The sequence below is a fragment of the Bacillus rossius genome, chromosome 2, assembly GCF_032445375.1.
Source record: "Bacillus rossius redtenbacheri isolate Brsri chromosome 2, Brsri_v3, whole genome shotgun sequence".
In the NCBI taxonomy this organism is placed as follows: domain Eukaryota; kingdom Metazoa; phylum Arthropoda; class Insecta; order Phasmatodea; family Bacillidae; genus Bacillus; species Bacillus rossius.
The window spans coordinates 22,125,008-22,141,063 of record NC_086331.1 but is presented as its reverse complement, the minus strand read 5'-3'; the positions used below and the strand labels follow the sequence as shown (position 1 = coordinate 22,141,063).

General features: G+C 35.5%; 1 protein-coding gene across 1 annotated transcript in view; it reads left to right on the top strand.

Moving 5' to 3' along the window:
- The window catches only part of LOC134529166 (SID1 transmembrane family member 1-like), a 93,197-nt gene that overhangs the window by 74,410 nt on the left and 2,731 nt on the right, over window positions 1-16,056 (top strand). Inside the window, exons 14-15 of the mRNA XM_063362987.1 lie at window positions 3,157-3,267; window positions 6,611-6,724. Of these exons, the coding sequence (XP_063219057.1) occupies window positions 3,157-3,267; window positions 6,611-6,724 (225 nt within the window). The remainder of the gene's footprint in view (window positions 1-3,156; window positions 3,268-6,610; window positions 6,725-16,056) is intronic.

The window sequence follows — 16,056 nt, the reverse complement described above, 5'->3', positions numbered from 1 at the left end:
TTATTTCATAACTCGAATATTATTTGAATACATAGTAATTAGGCTGTAGCGATTGTATTTTGGTTTTTAAGAGTAAAAAAAATGTCAATTTTCTTTCATAAGCACCAATTTTGAGATGGCATAGTGGAAAGTGAAATTTCTTTTTTCAACTATGCTAATTTATAGTTTTAACAATTGTATACTACAGTAGACTTCCGATTATCCAGGTACGGGTTATCCTGTTTGCGGATTAACCGTGCCATACTTCACTTTCGTAAACCTTAAAAACAAAAATAATTTTTGACTTTTTATTTCCATGCATGCACAATGGCAACTGCATTTGTGTAGTATTATTTAAAATGTAATGAATTAGTTATGCAATGAATTAATAATGTGATGTATCAACAAACAATATTTTACTTTTCCACAATAGCTATTTGCTTCCTTCATTGCTTAATTATTTCCGACGATGCCCAATTGTTCAGCAAACGTTTATGTTTCACCATCCTGCATGTCAGCAGATCTGGAGAGAAAAGCCAGAAGCTTTCATGTTTAGTTTACCTTGCACCACTATAATGCACTAGTGGCAAATCATGGCAGACCGGTATTTAGTAAACAACAGTCAGGAATTATGTTAACAGGTTAAATAATCTTTCTAATTATAGAAAATGTTAAGTTTATGCTTTTAAAATTCTTATTAGAACTGAAATATATCTCCTATATCAATAACATTATTATTTTGTAAATCAGATGTGTTGGTAGTGCCTACACAGGAAAAAAAAGTTATGCCCAAGCCCTATTATGTAAACAATGCAGTACGTGAATTTTTTAATTTAATTTTAGGTTGTTTATCTCTAAATGTTATTCCACATTTATTCAAATGTACTTCAAATGTATTTCAATACATATTAGTACTGTAAATTAATTTTAACTGGAGTAGTGTCTTGATTCAAATGGTAGTCAGCAATCACACTTACCTGTTTGGAAAAGGAATTATTTTGATTAAAATACTCTCTTATGGAAAAAAGTATGTGACTAGCACTGTATTGATTAGCGCTCTGTTTTACTGGAACGAATTAGGGCATTACTTTGAGGGACGAGTGTTACAGTGTTTGTCTAGATAGTGGGATAAAAAAAATTCCATGGTTTTTTTTTTTGCATTGCTTTAACCATGTTTTTTAGTTATCTGTGGACCCCTTGCCATTCGTTACTATGGATAATCGGGAGTCTACTGTATATGTTTTTTTTTTCCTATTTTCATTCTTTGGTCTTAATTTGTATCCAATAAAGTTTTCCGTATCAACTCATCCTTATAATTTGTTGTTTGTTAATTACATGTACAACACTAAACAGAAAGTTCAATTGGTAGTTGTACAGATTTTTCTGGTTATTACTTATGTTTACTCTATATAGTTTTTCAGCATTTTTAACCATAGAATATTAAATTCACCCTTATTATTCTTTAACAAACCAATTTTCAACATATCATCACATCATTCATTTGCTATTTTTCCAAATTTAGATTTATGTATTTATATTTATAGAGTCTGATCAAATTTTAGAAGATAAGTTGAGCGTATTTTATTTATATAATTTTTGAATAAGCTCAAAATCAATAGGTATGTATTCTTATCGCTATTTGATTTTTATCTCCATACATAAAACTGGGGATATGGAAACTTGTGATAGATTACTCAAAATATTTGCTGTTTACCTTGGAAAGCTGACAGTAACTTTTTTAACCTTATAACTATACATTGAATTTTTTTGTTAGTGAAAAAACACTAGGCATACATTTTTACTTAATGGTTATTAGGACAGTTCCTGTGAGAACTGCCCTGTATATAGAACAAGCTGGTGCAGTGGTGAGACACTGGACTCACATTCCAAGGGATTTTGGTTAAAATCATGGTTCAGCCATTCTGATTTTGGTTTTCCTTGGTTTCCCGAAATCACTCCAGGCAATGCTGGAGTGGTTCCTTCCTCAGTATCCCTGCGTTGTGTTGTTGAGTTGTTTACTGTCACTAATGACCTTGTGTGGGTGAGATTTAAAGTCCAGCTGAATTCCTCCATTTCTGTTGTTTGGTCATCCCTTAGGAAATGCTGAATAAATAAACCAAATTATCAGAATCTTTGAATGTTTAGTTCACGAGCATTGGCATTACGTAGCAACATCCAGACCCAAGATAACTAATGAATCCCTAATTAATTAGCCACAGGCCTATACAGCTCGTCATGTCAGCCGGGATGTCATTACGTTCAGAGGCTGCAAAGTTGTACCTTGGGGACATCATGTGACAAGGATTGCGATATGAGACCAATTGTAATATAGACTAGCATTTTCGAAATGCTGTCCTGCAAAAATTTGGTAAATAAAAATATTTTACCATCTATTAAAACTTAATGTATTTCATATCAATTTTTAACATAACCATTATTTATTACTACTTTAGAAAGAATTCATTTTTTATTGCAAAAAATTACTTAAATCTTGACAAAAAATATAAAAATAAGGAAGTGCAATAAAGTGACATAAAAATATATGTAGTGTACCATCAATGTCAGCAAAGACATCTTAGGGTGTCGGGATTTAAAAAAAGGTTGGGAACTCTGCTATTGGCTGGCTCTCATCTTATAAGCATGGAGCCACCATTGGCTTACAATTTGCCAATAGAACTGTTCCAATCAGCTGATGTAAATAGTGGGACATACATGTGTTTACAATTGGGTACATATATGCTTTTTGGAAATTATTAAGAATACATTTTTTTAATTTTACACTTTACATGTTTTTATGTAATAGTAATGATATATAAAACATTCAATGCACTGAAACTGGGACTAAGTGCCAGGAGATATTTTAACCTCAACAATGTGCCACGATGTAAGGACCACAAATTTGTAACTGTGTGACTTGCACATCCTCTCTACCCTATATTCATTATACTGTTGAGACAGAATGCCAAAGCTACTTGTAATTGGCCTGAGTAGTGGTCCAATGTTTTTTTTTTTTAATATGTATCACTTGAATGCTGTACATACTTCTCTGAAGGTGTAAGTATAACTTTAATATCAATCATTGTTGTTTTTTGTGGTGACTTTATTACGTGTGATAGTATTGTGATCTCGTTGCGGGTATTAACATGTTTTGAATGTGGAATGATTATTTTGTTTTAGTTGTGCCATAAGGAGAAAATACTTATCCAGCCTCTAATCTACATTATCATGGCATTGCTTTCATGGAGTGCTGCACTTTACTTCTTTTTTAATAAGTCAATTTCTTGGGCGGTAAGTTTGAGTTTTGTATTCTACGCTGCCGTTCAACATAAACTTATCTGAAAGTATTAATTTAAATTTCAACGACAGTGTTATGCCTAGAACCTCAAAGATAGTGTTCCTGGATGTAAACTTAGATGAGCAAATTAAATATACTGATCATATTAACTCAATAGCAAGCCTGCTCAGTAGCTCCTATTGTGTGTTACGATGCCTGGCAGAAGGGTCAATTTAGACACACTGAAAACTGTTTACTATGCCCTCTTCCACTCGGTAATGACATATTAAATATAAATTTGGGGTAATGCCGTGGGAGCTGAAAAAATTTCGAAAATTACAAAAAAAAGCTATTTGAATAGTAACAAGTAAGAAAAAATCATTTTATTGTAACCCAGGATTTTAAAACTTAAACTCCTGACTGTTATCAATGAATACATTCTACGAACTCTTTTAGTCATTCATAAGGAAAAAAACTTAAAAAAATCATAGATATTCACAAGTATAACACCAGAAATGCTAGAAAATTGAGGACAGCAGAACATTAACATTAGGCAATTCAATAATGGTTTAAATTACATGGGCATAAAACTTTACAAGTTACTATTGCAGTAAATAACAAACATAAACCATTAACCAGTATTAAAAAATTATAAAAAAAATTCTTATAGAACATCCTATCTACTCTCTGAAGGACTTCTTTAATATTATAGAAAGTAGAGAAATGGAACCGTTGTTTAGTTGACTTGACATCTTATATTATAGTAAATGTTACATATATTATATAATGTGTTAAATTCGCTTAATGATAAAAGTTACTTAATTTTACCATTATTATCACATACACAGTACATTCATTTTTTTTTAAACATGTACTATGTATTGTATTTCATGGAGGTAATGTTTGTATAAATTATTTTAAATGTAAATAGCAATGCATGTACATATATTTTACATTGTATGACTTGACATGTTCTGCATCCCGGAGCCTTTACTCCATGTGGAATCCATGGAACAAAAATAAATAAATAAAATAAATAAATGAATCTAATTCTTCATTCTTTGGCTAGAGTTAAAACTGGGGGAAAATCGTGATGTTAAAAACTTGTGCAACCAAAACTCTCCAGGTTAAACTAGTAGTAATAAAATAAGTGCCATTTTAAAAAGAAAAGTAACTACAGAGTAAATAATATAAAAAAAACTGTAGTAAGGTTTTACTTTAAATGTAAAAACTATTATATTGTTCATTTTCTTCAGAACATGCACAAAATCATCTAGCTTGTCTTAAGGGGCTCGTCTCGTCAGGGGTGTACGTGTGTTAGTGAGGCGGGATGATAAGCGCTACACTCCTGGTGCTTCTAGCGCGGTGTCTCCTCGTCATCACAGGATAACTGTGAAACTTGAGCGGTGACCTTTACATTATATAGCCGAGAAATGAAGATAAAGGTATAATGCAAGGCCCTTAAGTGCTGTCACGAATCTGTACGGTTGTTTTATACCTAAAAATTACTCTGAAAACACTTGTTTCAGCCATTTTGACTCTTCCAAAAATACAGTTTAAAAACTTAATCCAAAGTCAAAAGTACTTTTCGGCCATCAGCAAACTTTTGAATGCTTTTCGTAAACAGACCCCACTCGGATAGCTTGAGTAGTTTTGAAATAGCATTGTTTTTCCTGAAGCTCTGCACACTGTATGTGTGTCCGGGTAGGCGGAGCCCATAAAATGTTTCAATTAGTATTATTCTCAAACCACATTGCTTTTGTTTGGCTGCCTTGTAATAGCTGACAACTGCCTTAGACACAAGCCGGCTAGCTATGGTCTAGATTACACATACATAAGGACACTTAAAGAAAGGAATTTGCTGGGTTTGAAAGTAGCGTACCTTTTCTATGAAATTTTGCTCTAAATGGTTTATGATAGAAATAAAGTCACTCAGAAATAGTAACTTATCGTAACTGTTTTTATTATCCATGACAGAAAATTCACAGAGCACAATGGTGGCCATCTATCTTTTAACCACAACACGGTTTCAAATTATTCACAATAAAACGTTACTAAGTTCACTGCCTCAAAATACAATTCAAACTGCAATGGTACTAAAATGTCACATGAAAGAATTATTTATTGCCAAAATTACTTCCTGATGTTGCACGCGAACTCACAGTACAAGCCAAGGACTCCGTCCTTGGAACTACGACAAAAACATTTTTCTATGTCTCTTTGCGGACTTGCAGAAACGACTATGGTCAACGAATTAAAGTTTAAACTGTCCAAAAAAATGTATGTATTGGCATAGCCAGCCAGGACCACAGCTGCAAAACTGTTCTCCACCTACATTTTAATTTAAATGTTGAATCGGCACCCAACATGACCTTTTAGGTACCATGTTAAACAAACGACTACTGGACTATCTAACTACCTATACCCAGGAAGGTGGTCACGTGTCCCCCACAACCAATCACATACAAGCTTTAAACGTACTTTACAAAATCTGCCAATCAAGGCACAAGTTGCATACTTGAAAAAGTTTACGTATATATAACCAGGAACTTTCCCTTCTCTGTCTCTTACTCATTCTGATGACACATTTGTCCTTGAATTCCCATGCTCGGTGGGTAACTATGAATTTTGTCTCTTCCTCTTCTGAGAATTACCTGCCTTTCTCTTAGCAACAACTCCCATGCAACATGAAACTAACACAAACTATTTAGTAAAAATGCAATAAAAAATATATTTGGCTTCCTCTTAACCTAGCCTACATACTGAAATGGGTAAAATTACTTTAAAGGGCTTTTATCAGAATATCAGAAAATCATTTCTAATGTATCCATATATCATTAAGAATAACATAATGCTAGTAAAATTGTCTTCAGTGACACACATTTACATATGAAATTCAGCTAACGAACATCAAAAACAGTAAATAAAATGTATTAACTCAAAATATATTTCAAAAATATTTGGTAGGCAATATCACAGCCTCAAACTATAGTGAAAATGAATGAATTAATATTAAACGTCTTGACATCATTAGAGACTATGAAAGGTGATGAGTTGAGAACGGAAACTTGACAGAATGATTGGGTTAGGGAAATGGGAGCAGTCCAAACCCACCGACTCGCACTTGCGAATAATCAGGTCTAATCCTGCTGGGAATCAAATTTTGATCATCTTGGTGGAAGGCAAGTGATCTGACCACTTAACCACCTTGGCCCATGACAGAGAAAGTTTTAGGTGTGTCTTGGCTCTGGGGGCTTTTCTAATTTATTTCTTCATGCATGGGTTTTGTTGTTTCAGTGAATATTAAAAGTGCTGTTTACTTAACATGTGAAGTGTGTTTTTTTTTTTTTTTTGCAGTTGACGCCAGCAGAGTCGAGAGCTTACAACCAGCCTTGTGAACTTCTTGATTTTTATGATAAACATGACATTTGGCACTTTCTCTCTGCTGCAAGTATGTTTTTTTCGTTCATGGTAAGTGAGGCCACAGCACATTTATCTCATGCATTTTCATTCTTCTTAGATCTGCACATTTTCAAAAAATAAAAATAAAGTTACTGTTTGTCATTGAGGTCTGGTCAGGTTTGAGATAGTTTTTTTTTCTTCTGTGGAACGTGTAGTGTGTGGGTTCAGGCCAATAACAGAAGACTGTGGTAAACCTGGCACCTGTGGCAGTGGCTGGTGAAGGAAATGGGATGGGAGAGCCTACAGGACAGAAGGCAGATGAAGAGGCTGGTTAGGATGTATCTAGTACTGAGCAGGGTGGGAAGGTGGGGAGAGCTGGGTAAACAAGTTGCGAAGGGAAAGCCTACAGGTAGCAGAGAGTAGGAGAACGGAAGGGTAGTGAGAATGATAGGGGAATGGAATGTGTTGGATGAGGAGTGTGGCTCAACTCTGGAGTGAGAGTTGCCACCAGGCCTATGCCCAGTTGCAGAAGTCTTAAAAAAAATTCAACACTGCCCGACCAGTTTCCAGGCTTATCAACTCGTGATAATTGTAAGTGTTGTGTGTAACAAGTTGTTGTTGCTTACAAGCTCATTATTTAAAAATTTTAAGTTTGTTACTGATAATTTGAATAAGCCTATAAACCTAAAGCATTTTTGCATTATGATGTCATGATTCTGGTTTTAAGTTAGAGCAATGTTGATGGATGTTTCACTGTGCAAACATTGCATAGGTGGTATATTTTGTTGCACATGTGCTCCCTACATATAAATTTCACACTATCTACTAGTTGTAAAATGTGAGACATTATGAGTATTACAAAAACTTGGTTTTGATTCACTAGAAAATCCTTTTCTGTGTTCCCACACCTGGGTAATGTATATAACTGAGCTCTTTAGCCTTATTTTTGAAGTAATTTTCATTAACATCTTGAATAAAAATAATTCATAAATGCAACATGGTGGATGGGACAGGACATCCAAGGTTGTAGGATGTGAGCCACTAGGCGATACTCAGAGCTTGTCAGCAGTGGTGGCATTTGCTAATCATAATAAGTAAGAATTATTAGCCAGCATTTATATTGTGTGCAAAGATGCAAATACACCAATCCCTCGCATAGCACGTCTTCAATTAATGCGAATTCAGTTAGCACGATGTAAATTTTACTGCCCTAGTCTCGAATAGCACGTCTGTAAATTTCAGTTAGCACGAAATCGCCACAGGCTAAAAAAAATCTCGGAAACGACGCGACGTCAGGTATGGAATTCGAGGGGGGAAGAGTGGTTTGGAATGCGAGGGGAAAGAGATGCGCACGCAGATAAACAAACACCGGGCCGTACTGTTGATGCCCGGCCGCAGACCAGGCCCTACCGTTGATGCCCGGCTGCAGACCAGGCTGTACCGTACAGAAACCAAAGCAGATGAAATTGGACACTTTTTTTAAAAAAAAAAAGCAAGATGATAGTGTTAATTTCACCCCAGAAAATATTTAACTAACTTTTATGTTTTGTATATGTACATATTGTACATACAGTAAACTCCCGGTATATCGCGCCCCGATTGATCGCAGAATCGGGTATATCGCGGGTCAAACCATGTCCCCCAGTCAGAAATGAATAATAATAATGGAATAAAAGGTTGACAGCCGATTAGGATAATTTTGCGTTGTAACTAACAAACTAAGCATCGGGCAGAAAAAAGCCTAGGCGTAGAAAATGTCCGCAGTAAAATTCTAAACAAGATATCTCCGTACATCATTCCTCTATCTTGTAGGGTTTTCAAATTATGGTCCAATCCAGCCCAGTGATATTTTCTGAAACTCTAGTTCTTAACGTCGCTTTATCTCACAAATGAAGCATCGGACAGGGGACCTGATAAAGCCCACCATCCAGCGACATTGTCCAGCGTGACTCGGCTGGGGATTGATGTTGGATAGGCTTGGTTGTCGGCAAGCGCTGGGTAGGGAGAGACGAGCCGAGAATATGGAGAGAGGTAGAGATTAGAGCGGGCAGAAACACCAGGGGGAGTGGGGGAGGGAATGTGTTCACGCAGCACACAGGCAGAGCATGAGTCACTTGACTGAGCAGCGTCGCTGCGTACAAGGCAAAATCAGGTAGTCCGGTGTTTAAAATTCCACTCCAGAATCTTAATTGGTACTTTACTGGACATCTGTATATAAATGTTTTGTTACAACTTAAACCTACAGACGTAATATTATTGGGCAATTCATTGTATTATACAAGTTCATCTTTTTACTTTGGTATAATGTTTTAACATTAAATAGTAAAGTAAATCGGCTAGCGTATTTTTAATCTTTGCCCAGGAATTCCCAGTGGTCCAATATTTACGTGAACCATACTGTACCACTTTTGCCGTGAGGTAGTAAACAAGTCCCGGAAATGTTTATGTGTAGCGGTCTCCGGACCTTTAAACAGAGGCTGGGGAATATAACACTTGCCGATCCGAGCCACACACACTCAGCAACTCGACACAGCGTTTGGTGAAATAAGTAAAGACAAAGTTTAACACGGTTTTTAATACGGCGTCACTGATTGCGCTAAAATTAAATTGGCGCAATTTTTGTTTCCCACATGTGACCATTTATAATTTACTGTAAGCATGGATAATAAAGTTTAACCACTTGACACGATAGACGATTCTTTATTTTTTATTGTACGAATGCTAGAATCGTTTTTTTCCTGTATCTGCGGCCTGCTTCTACAAAAGACAAGCTATCTGTAAGTAAATCTAGAATTTTTATTTTGTCAATCAAACTCGGTACTTTGCGATTCATATTCGGTTTGAAGTATCACTACGGCCTTTCTTTTTAGAAGACTTTGACCACAGAATCGTGTGTAACCGCACACACTGCACTTACTTTGTTACGGACACTGACGAAGCAGATACTGTGGCTAACACCACGAGACTGGCAGCAGCAGCTTGTGTGCCGCACATGTGTATGGCGGCGTGTGGCGCGCTCGTAGGCCGTGCGACAAACTGTGCGCGGCACGCGGAAAAATAAAAACAATTCAACATTTAATATTTATCTTTAAAATTTATTATTTTTATTTTTTCACCCGTGTTTAGTGGAAACTGCGGATGCAAAGTCCGCACAAAGGCGGGCCGTCTATACTGTGCGTGCTTGCCGACCTATTAGAACACAGGCGGTGTTTTATGCCTATTGACCTTGGTCACATCGAAACATCGCGGTTATGCAACAACGCGGGTAAAAGTTATGTCCCCCGACAACCGCGTTAAATAGGGAGTGTACCCGTATTTTAATGTTATGTTTGTGCTCTAGGGAAAATCTAAATCTGTTTATCTGTTAACTGATTTGTTTACATAGCCGCTTTTACAAGAGGTGTGCATAACAAATTAAATGTTTACATATGGCTGTGTGTTTTAAAGTTATATAAAACCGGTTCTTAATTTCATAAAAGTGTTTTAATTTTGTTAAGTTTTAAACGTAATAACAAAGGATCCAGCTGCTTGCAACAGCAGGCAGACAGACGCGCGCGCGTGTTGAAGGTCACGCCTGGGCGGGCAAGCCAACCTGCTGACTGACGGTAAATATGTTACCACTTATCTCCCGTTACACTGTGCCATGTTTTCTTTATCTAACGTATTCTGTGGTAGGCTTAAAAAGATAAATGATATGACATATGCATTTTCAAGTATTATTCTACGCATTTATATTATGTAAAGATTACTTCCCTACACATCTTGGAACACATTAAATAATTTAGCCTTATATTTATGGGGACTAATGCTTCAGAATACGCGATTTCGATTAACACGAACATTTTTAGGAACGAATTAGTCGTGCTAAGTGAGGGATTGGTGTATACAAGCAAGTCTATGGGCTAATGTTGCATCAAAGATAATGCATTAAGGGAATTCATTTTATAGCATGCTAAAAAAATGGCAAATTTAAAGAAAACATCATAAAAATCAAATTTCCATAAAAAAAATCTGTTGGTTAGGTTTTTGGGTGCCAAAAAATACTAATAATTTGCATTGCATAATATCAAATGGTACTTTACATTACCTAAGTAAATGTAACTGGACATAAAATGTACCATAAGCAATAAATTGTTATATCTCATGGCTTTAAATATAGCTGTTATATTCAAGTATAAAACACCTTGGTGGAATTTTTTCACAGCTCTAGTTGCATCCTTTTGCTTGGAAGAATTTAATTTCTTAGTAAGCTGTCTGTTATGGTTTTTAAGTTTAAAAAAAGGCATCAGGACTTATTAGGATTTTACATATCTAGCTTCCAAAATAGTACATATTGTAAAATGCTTTTGTAGAATTTTTCCTTCATTTCTTGCATATATTCATTTGCTTGAATAACATTGTAAGAGGCTTAAATTCTTTGAGTTTATAATGAAACTTCATAGAATTCTTTGAACTTAAAATTTTTGCCTTTGTGTTGTGCTTTTTCCGTGGAAGGTTCCTATTTCTGAACACACATTTTAGCTATGCTTGTGCGAGTTTGTTACAATCCAGACATCCCGACTAACTTTGGTCTGACTTGCACGTACATTTAACACTCGGAAAAATGATGAATTGCTGTAACTTTTAGGTTCAGACAGTTCATGAATATTCAAGTGTGAATGTTATTCATGAATTTAGAATGATTTTCTTTACAAATAAAAGAGTTTATAGCCAAATTTTATAGATTTATTACACTTAAATGAAAATTGTCATATGTTTTATATACTTTTGCATAAAATTAACACAGCTTCTGGCATCTCATTGGTCGGAATCCATATCTTCTTCAATGACAAATATAAAACCCCGTTATTGCTTCTGAACACATGGTACCAATGGCCGAGAAGCACTTGATATCCTGGCATGGCCACCAAATTTTTCAAAATGGCTGTACTAGGCCTACACTGCTGCCCATGATGAAAAATTCAAGTTAACACTGTCCGAAAGAATGTTTATCAGCGCGGCCCAGACCACAGGCATGAAATTGTCCACTTCACTCACATAACAATTATTTGTAAGCCACCAACAAACACAACCTTACGTGGCCACTTCCGAATGATAACTAGCCAGACAAAGCACAGCAAAAAATGCATACATAATCCTTGAAAAATTACATACCTGGGGACTTTCCCAGTAAAAAGTCTTCCTATTGGCTACAAATACTTTTCTTACAATTACTATTCTGTGATTCCCCAGTCAGAGAGCTTTCCCATGGTCCTGGTGAATGTCTCTGAGTCTAACACAGGATGCGATAAACATTGTGTATCAGTTCGGCACCACCGCATCGTGCATCTGTCTTTCTTTCTTCCTCTCTTCCCAATATATAATACACAATGGTCTAGGAACATTATGAAACATTCTAATTAAAAACAAACGTAAAATATAGATTTAAAAACAATACTTACAGTGAATAAATACTGAAGGATGCATTTAAACAAATACTAACCTAGCAAACAATGTGGAAACCAGTCAAATCGTAGTTAAAATACATTTCTAGATAAGAATAATTAAATGTAAGAAATTATTACAAAAGTATTCATGTCAATAAAGTACTAATACAACACTAGGTCCTCATGACCATGAACTTATATAATCAGCTGATATTCTACCTTACTGAAAATATTATAACATAAGAATACTCTGCAAAGTTAGGGAAGGGCAGTAGCCTACAGTGCCGCATGTTGTACTACGAAGGAGGAGTAGTGTTATGTTACATCTCCTCTGATGATGCACACTTCTTTCAACTTAAAATAAATTGTTTAGTGGAAGCAATTAAAAAATTAGTTGAGGATGTAGTCTTGCAAGTACAAGTTTGTCTTAACTCTTCCACTGGGAAAAAGGAAATACAATTTTTACCCAGGAAGTATAGAGAAATTAGTCGGCGGTTGCTGGCATATAATTGTTTCGTTGGAGAGAAAAAAAAAATATGCCACTTTGAGGTACAGATTTTACAGATGGCAGTATCAAATAAAAACTAGTTTGACCACTGACATGAATCGCAGCCCCCGAAAACAACCCATTCAACAAAAGTTGAATGCTGCAAGCAAGCAATATTTTGTCCATTTTGAATTAGTCTAATTAGTAATTATGCAGTTAAATAGTAAGATCATGAGTTCAAACTGTGCAGAATGTAGGCGCTTTTCATAGCCATAAATTAGTAGAAGTCCAAGCTTTTTGCCCCCCAAGAGGAACAACAATGAATAGTTTTTGATCATCGAATGAAAAGATGCTGGCAAGATCAATTTATTGATAATGAGAATCAAACAACGAAATTGACACACAAGATTCCCGACCTTAGACATATTTTCTTGTTAACATCAGAGCTTCTTCCTTGGACATCTTTACTTGCTCTCCAACTGCAAAAGCTGGAAACCAACAGAAAATAATTTAAGTAACGGCACTAAAAACCCTAAACACCTAATCATTTTAAACAGCTTGTGAGCACGAGTATGACCTCCACAGAAAAAGGGATACAGTAGACTCCCGATTATCCGGACTGGCAAGAGGCCAGCAGATTACCGAAAAACATGGTTAAACCAATGTTGAAGTAAAAAAAAAAAGATTGAAATTTTTTATCCTATCTAGACAAACACTGTAACACCCATCCCTCAAAGTAATGCCCTAATTCGTTCCAGTAAAACAGAGCGCTAATCAATACAGCGCTAGTCACATACTTTTTTTACATAAGAGAGTATTTTAATTAAATAATTCATTTTCCAAACAGTTAAGTGTGATTGCTGACTACCATTTGAATCAAGACACTACTCCCGTTAAAATTATTTTTCAGTTCTAACATGTATCTAAATACATTTGAAGTACATTTGAAGAAATGTTGAATAACATTTAGATATTAAACAACCTAAAATTAAATTTAAAAATTCACGTACTGCAATGTTTACATAAAAAGACTTGTGCATAAAAATTTTTCCCTGTGTAGGCACTACCAACACATCTGATTTACAAAATAATAATGTTATTGATATAGGAGATATATTTCAGTTCTAATAAGAATTTAAAAAGCATAAACTTAACATTTTCTATTATTAGAAAGATTATTTAACCTGTTAACATGATTCCCGACTGTTGTTTACTAAATGCGGGTCTACCATGATTTGCCACTAGTGCATCATAGTGGTGCAAAGTAAACTAAACATGAAAGCTTCTGGCTTTTCTCTCCAGAGCTGCTGACATGCAGGATGGTGGAACATAAACATTTGCTGAACACTTGGGCATCGTCGGAAATAATTAAGCAATGAAGGAAGCAAATAGCTATTGAGGAAAAGCAAAATACTGTTTGTTGATTCATCACATTATTAATTTGTTGCATTACTAATTAATTTCATTGTATTTAATACTACACAAATACAGTTGCCGTTGTGCTTTGATAAAAATAAAAAGTCAAAAATTATTTTTGTTTTTATAGTTTATTAAAGTGAAATATGGCACGGTTAATCCTCAAGCCAGATAACCTGCACCCCGATAATCAGGAGTCTACTGTATTTCCAGGATTGTCACTCGCCTCAATGTCCTCGTTGACAACTTCTAGTTGACCCCCACAGCAAGTCGTCTTCGGATCGCCTATATATACCCGGCGGTCTAATGAACTTCTTCGCTGAGCACCGCTGGGAACAATCGTTCTACACATTGTACCGAAAGGGGTTCCGGGCCACGTGATGATGACATGATGAAATGCGGAGTAGTCCATACTGTCAGGGATGTGCACAAGTGCTGTGGGAAGCCTACCTTTAGGCGTTATTACCAAGACACATCGGAGAGGGAAAGGAAAACATTACGGGCATCACAGTTACACCGGTAACAAGCTGACATGTAAAACATTCAACGTTATTGAAAAACATTTTAGAAGACAACGTTGTAGCAGGTCTTACTCAGGGCAGCATATACAGGACACCTCCCTCCCACTAAAATATTTGAGTTTACACAAGATAAAACTAATTGTTTCTGATATTATAAACTTATTTATTTCGAGATGCTGATTATGAATGTATGAATTTAAGTACAATTAAAGCCATGTAACTCAACATTTACTTCATCATGAAATTCAGATTACTTTTTCACCAGATTATCTATAATTGAATGTGTTTAAACTGTTTTTTTTTACACTGAACTTTAGAGATACCATACATAGTTTTGTAAATAACTTAGTAACAGAAAGGTCACATCCCAAAAAGAATTCCATTTACTGAATGATATGACTTTGGCTTGTCTTGTCCATGATCTGGCTGTTTGCAATGCAGTGAGTAATATGTTTAGTAGTTGCCAATAAATAATGTGAAAAATTTGCTTAATTTGTAATACTAGATTCCAAAATTTTCTCCTCAGGAGAAATGCCCAGACCCTCATTCTATTTCTGTGTTTCTTTTTTTGCAATCTCTGTAAAAAAAAAAAAAAAAAAAAGCATTTCCTGTGCCTGCGGAAGAAAAGACACTGGAGAGAGATTTAAGAAAGCCGTAATATTGCATTTGTTACTGCAGGGGGGGGGGGGGGGGGGGGTTTGTCTGTAAAGTCGGTTTACGGACGATAATTTTACGTGATAACGTCATAAGAAAACATCGATGACAAATTGCATACTTTTTAATTTTAAAATATTATTTACAGTTTTTGCAAATTTAATTTAAATAATTTGTTTAAATATAATCATGAACAATTAGTTAAAAAGCCCGCCTTAACCTGTTTGATATTATAGAAGATTGTCTCGCACGGTGGTTGGCCGGTTCTTGCACGCTCGGCTCAGGCGGAACGTGACAATTTTTCATGCGTGTAGCTGGCATTCATTGATTTATAAGACGTTATCACATCAAAAACTATTAAACTTAAATAAGCAGCAAATGTAGTAGAGGATGCCCTTGTGTAACATCAGGTTATGGTTCTTAAAACTGCAACTTTATAGGGAAAAACCTGTTGTAGAAACCACATTTATATAAAGTCAACTATGGCATAAGATAAACAACATTGTGTCACTTTAACCACGGTTATTATAGTACGAGATGAATAATGCCTGTCAGTACACTTTTCCTTTAGATAATAACATTTTTCATCCTATAAATTTGACTTTCTCCAACAATAATTGTATGTCTTCCCAGTAATGTGTCAACTTCTCAGGGTTTAGCTTGCTTCGTGATTTCAACGTACAATGCATCTTTATGCAAAACAGTCACAAATTATAGAAGTGTAATAGTAAAACAACATTGTAGCAACCAAGCAAGATTGTGCAATGGTAAAACATTGGACTCAACCTTTGGTATGGCCCTGGTTCATTTTCCAGTGCAACTGTCCTGATTTCTGTTTTCCATGGTTTCTCTAAAATCACTCCAGGCAATGCCAGGATTTTTTTCTTACAATATGCA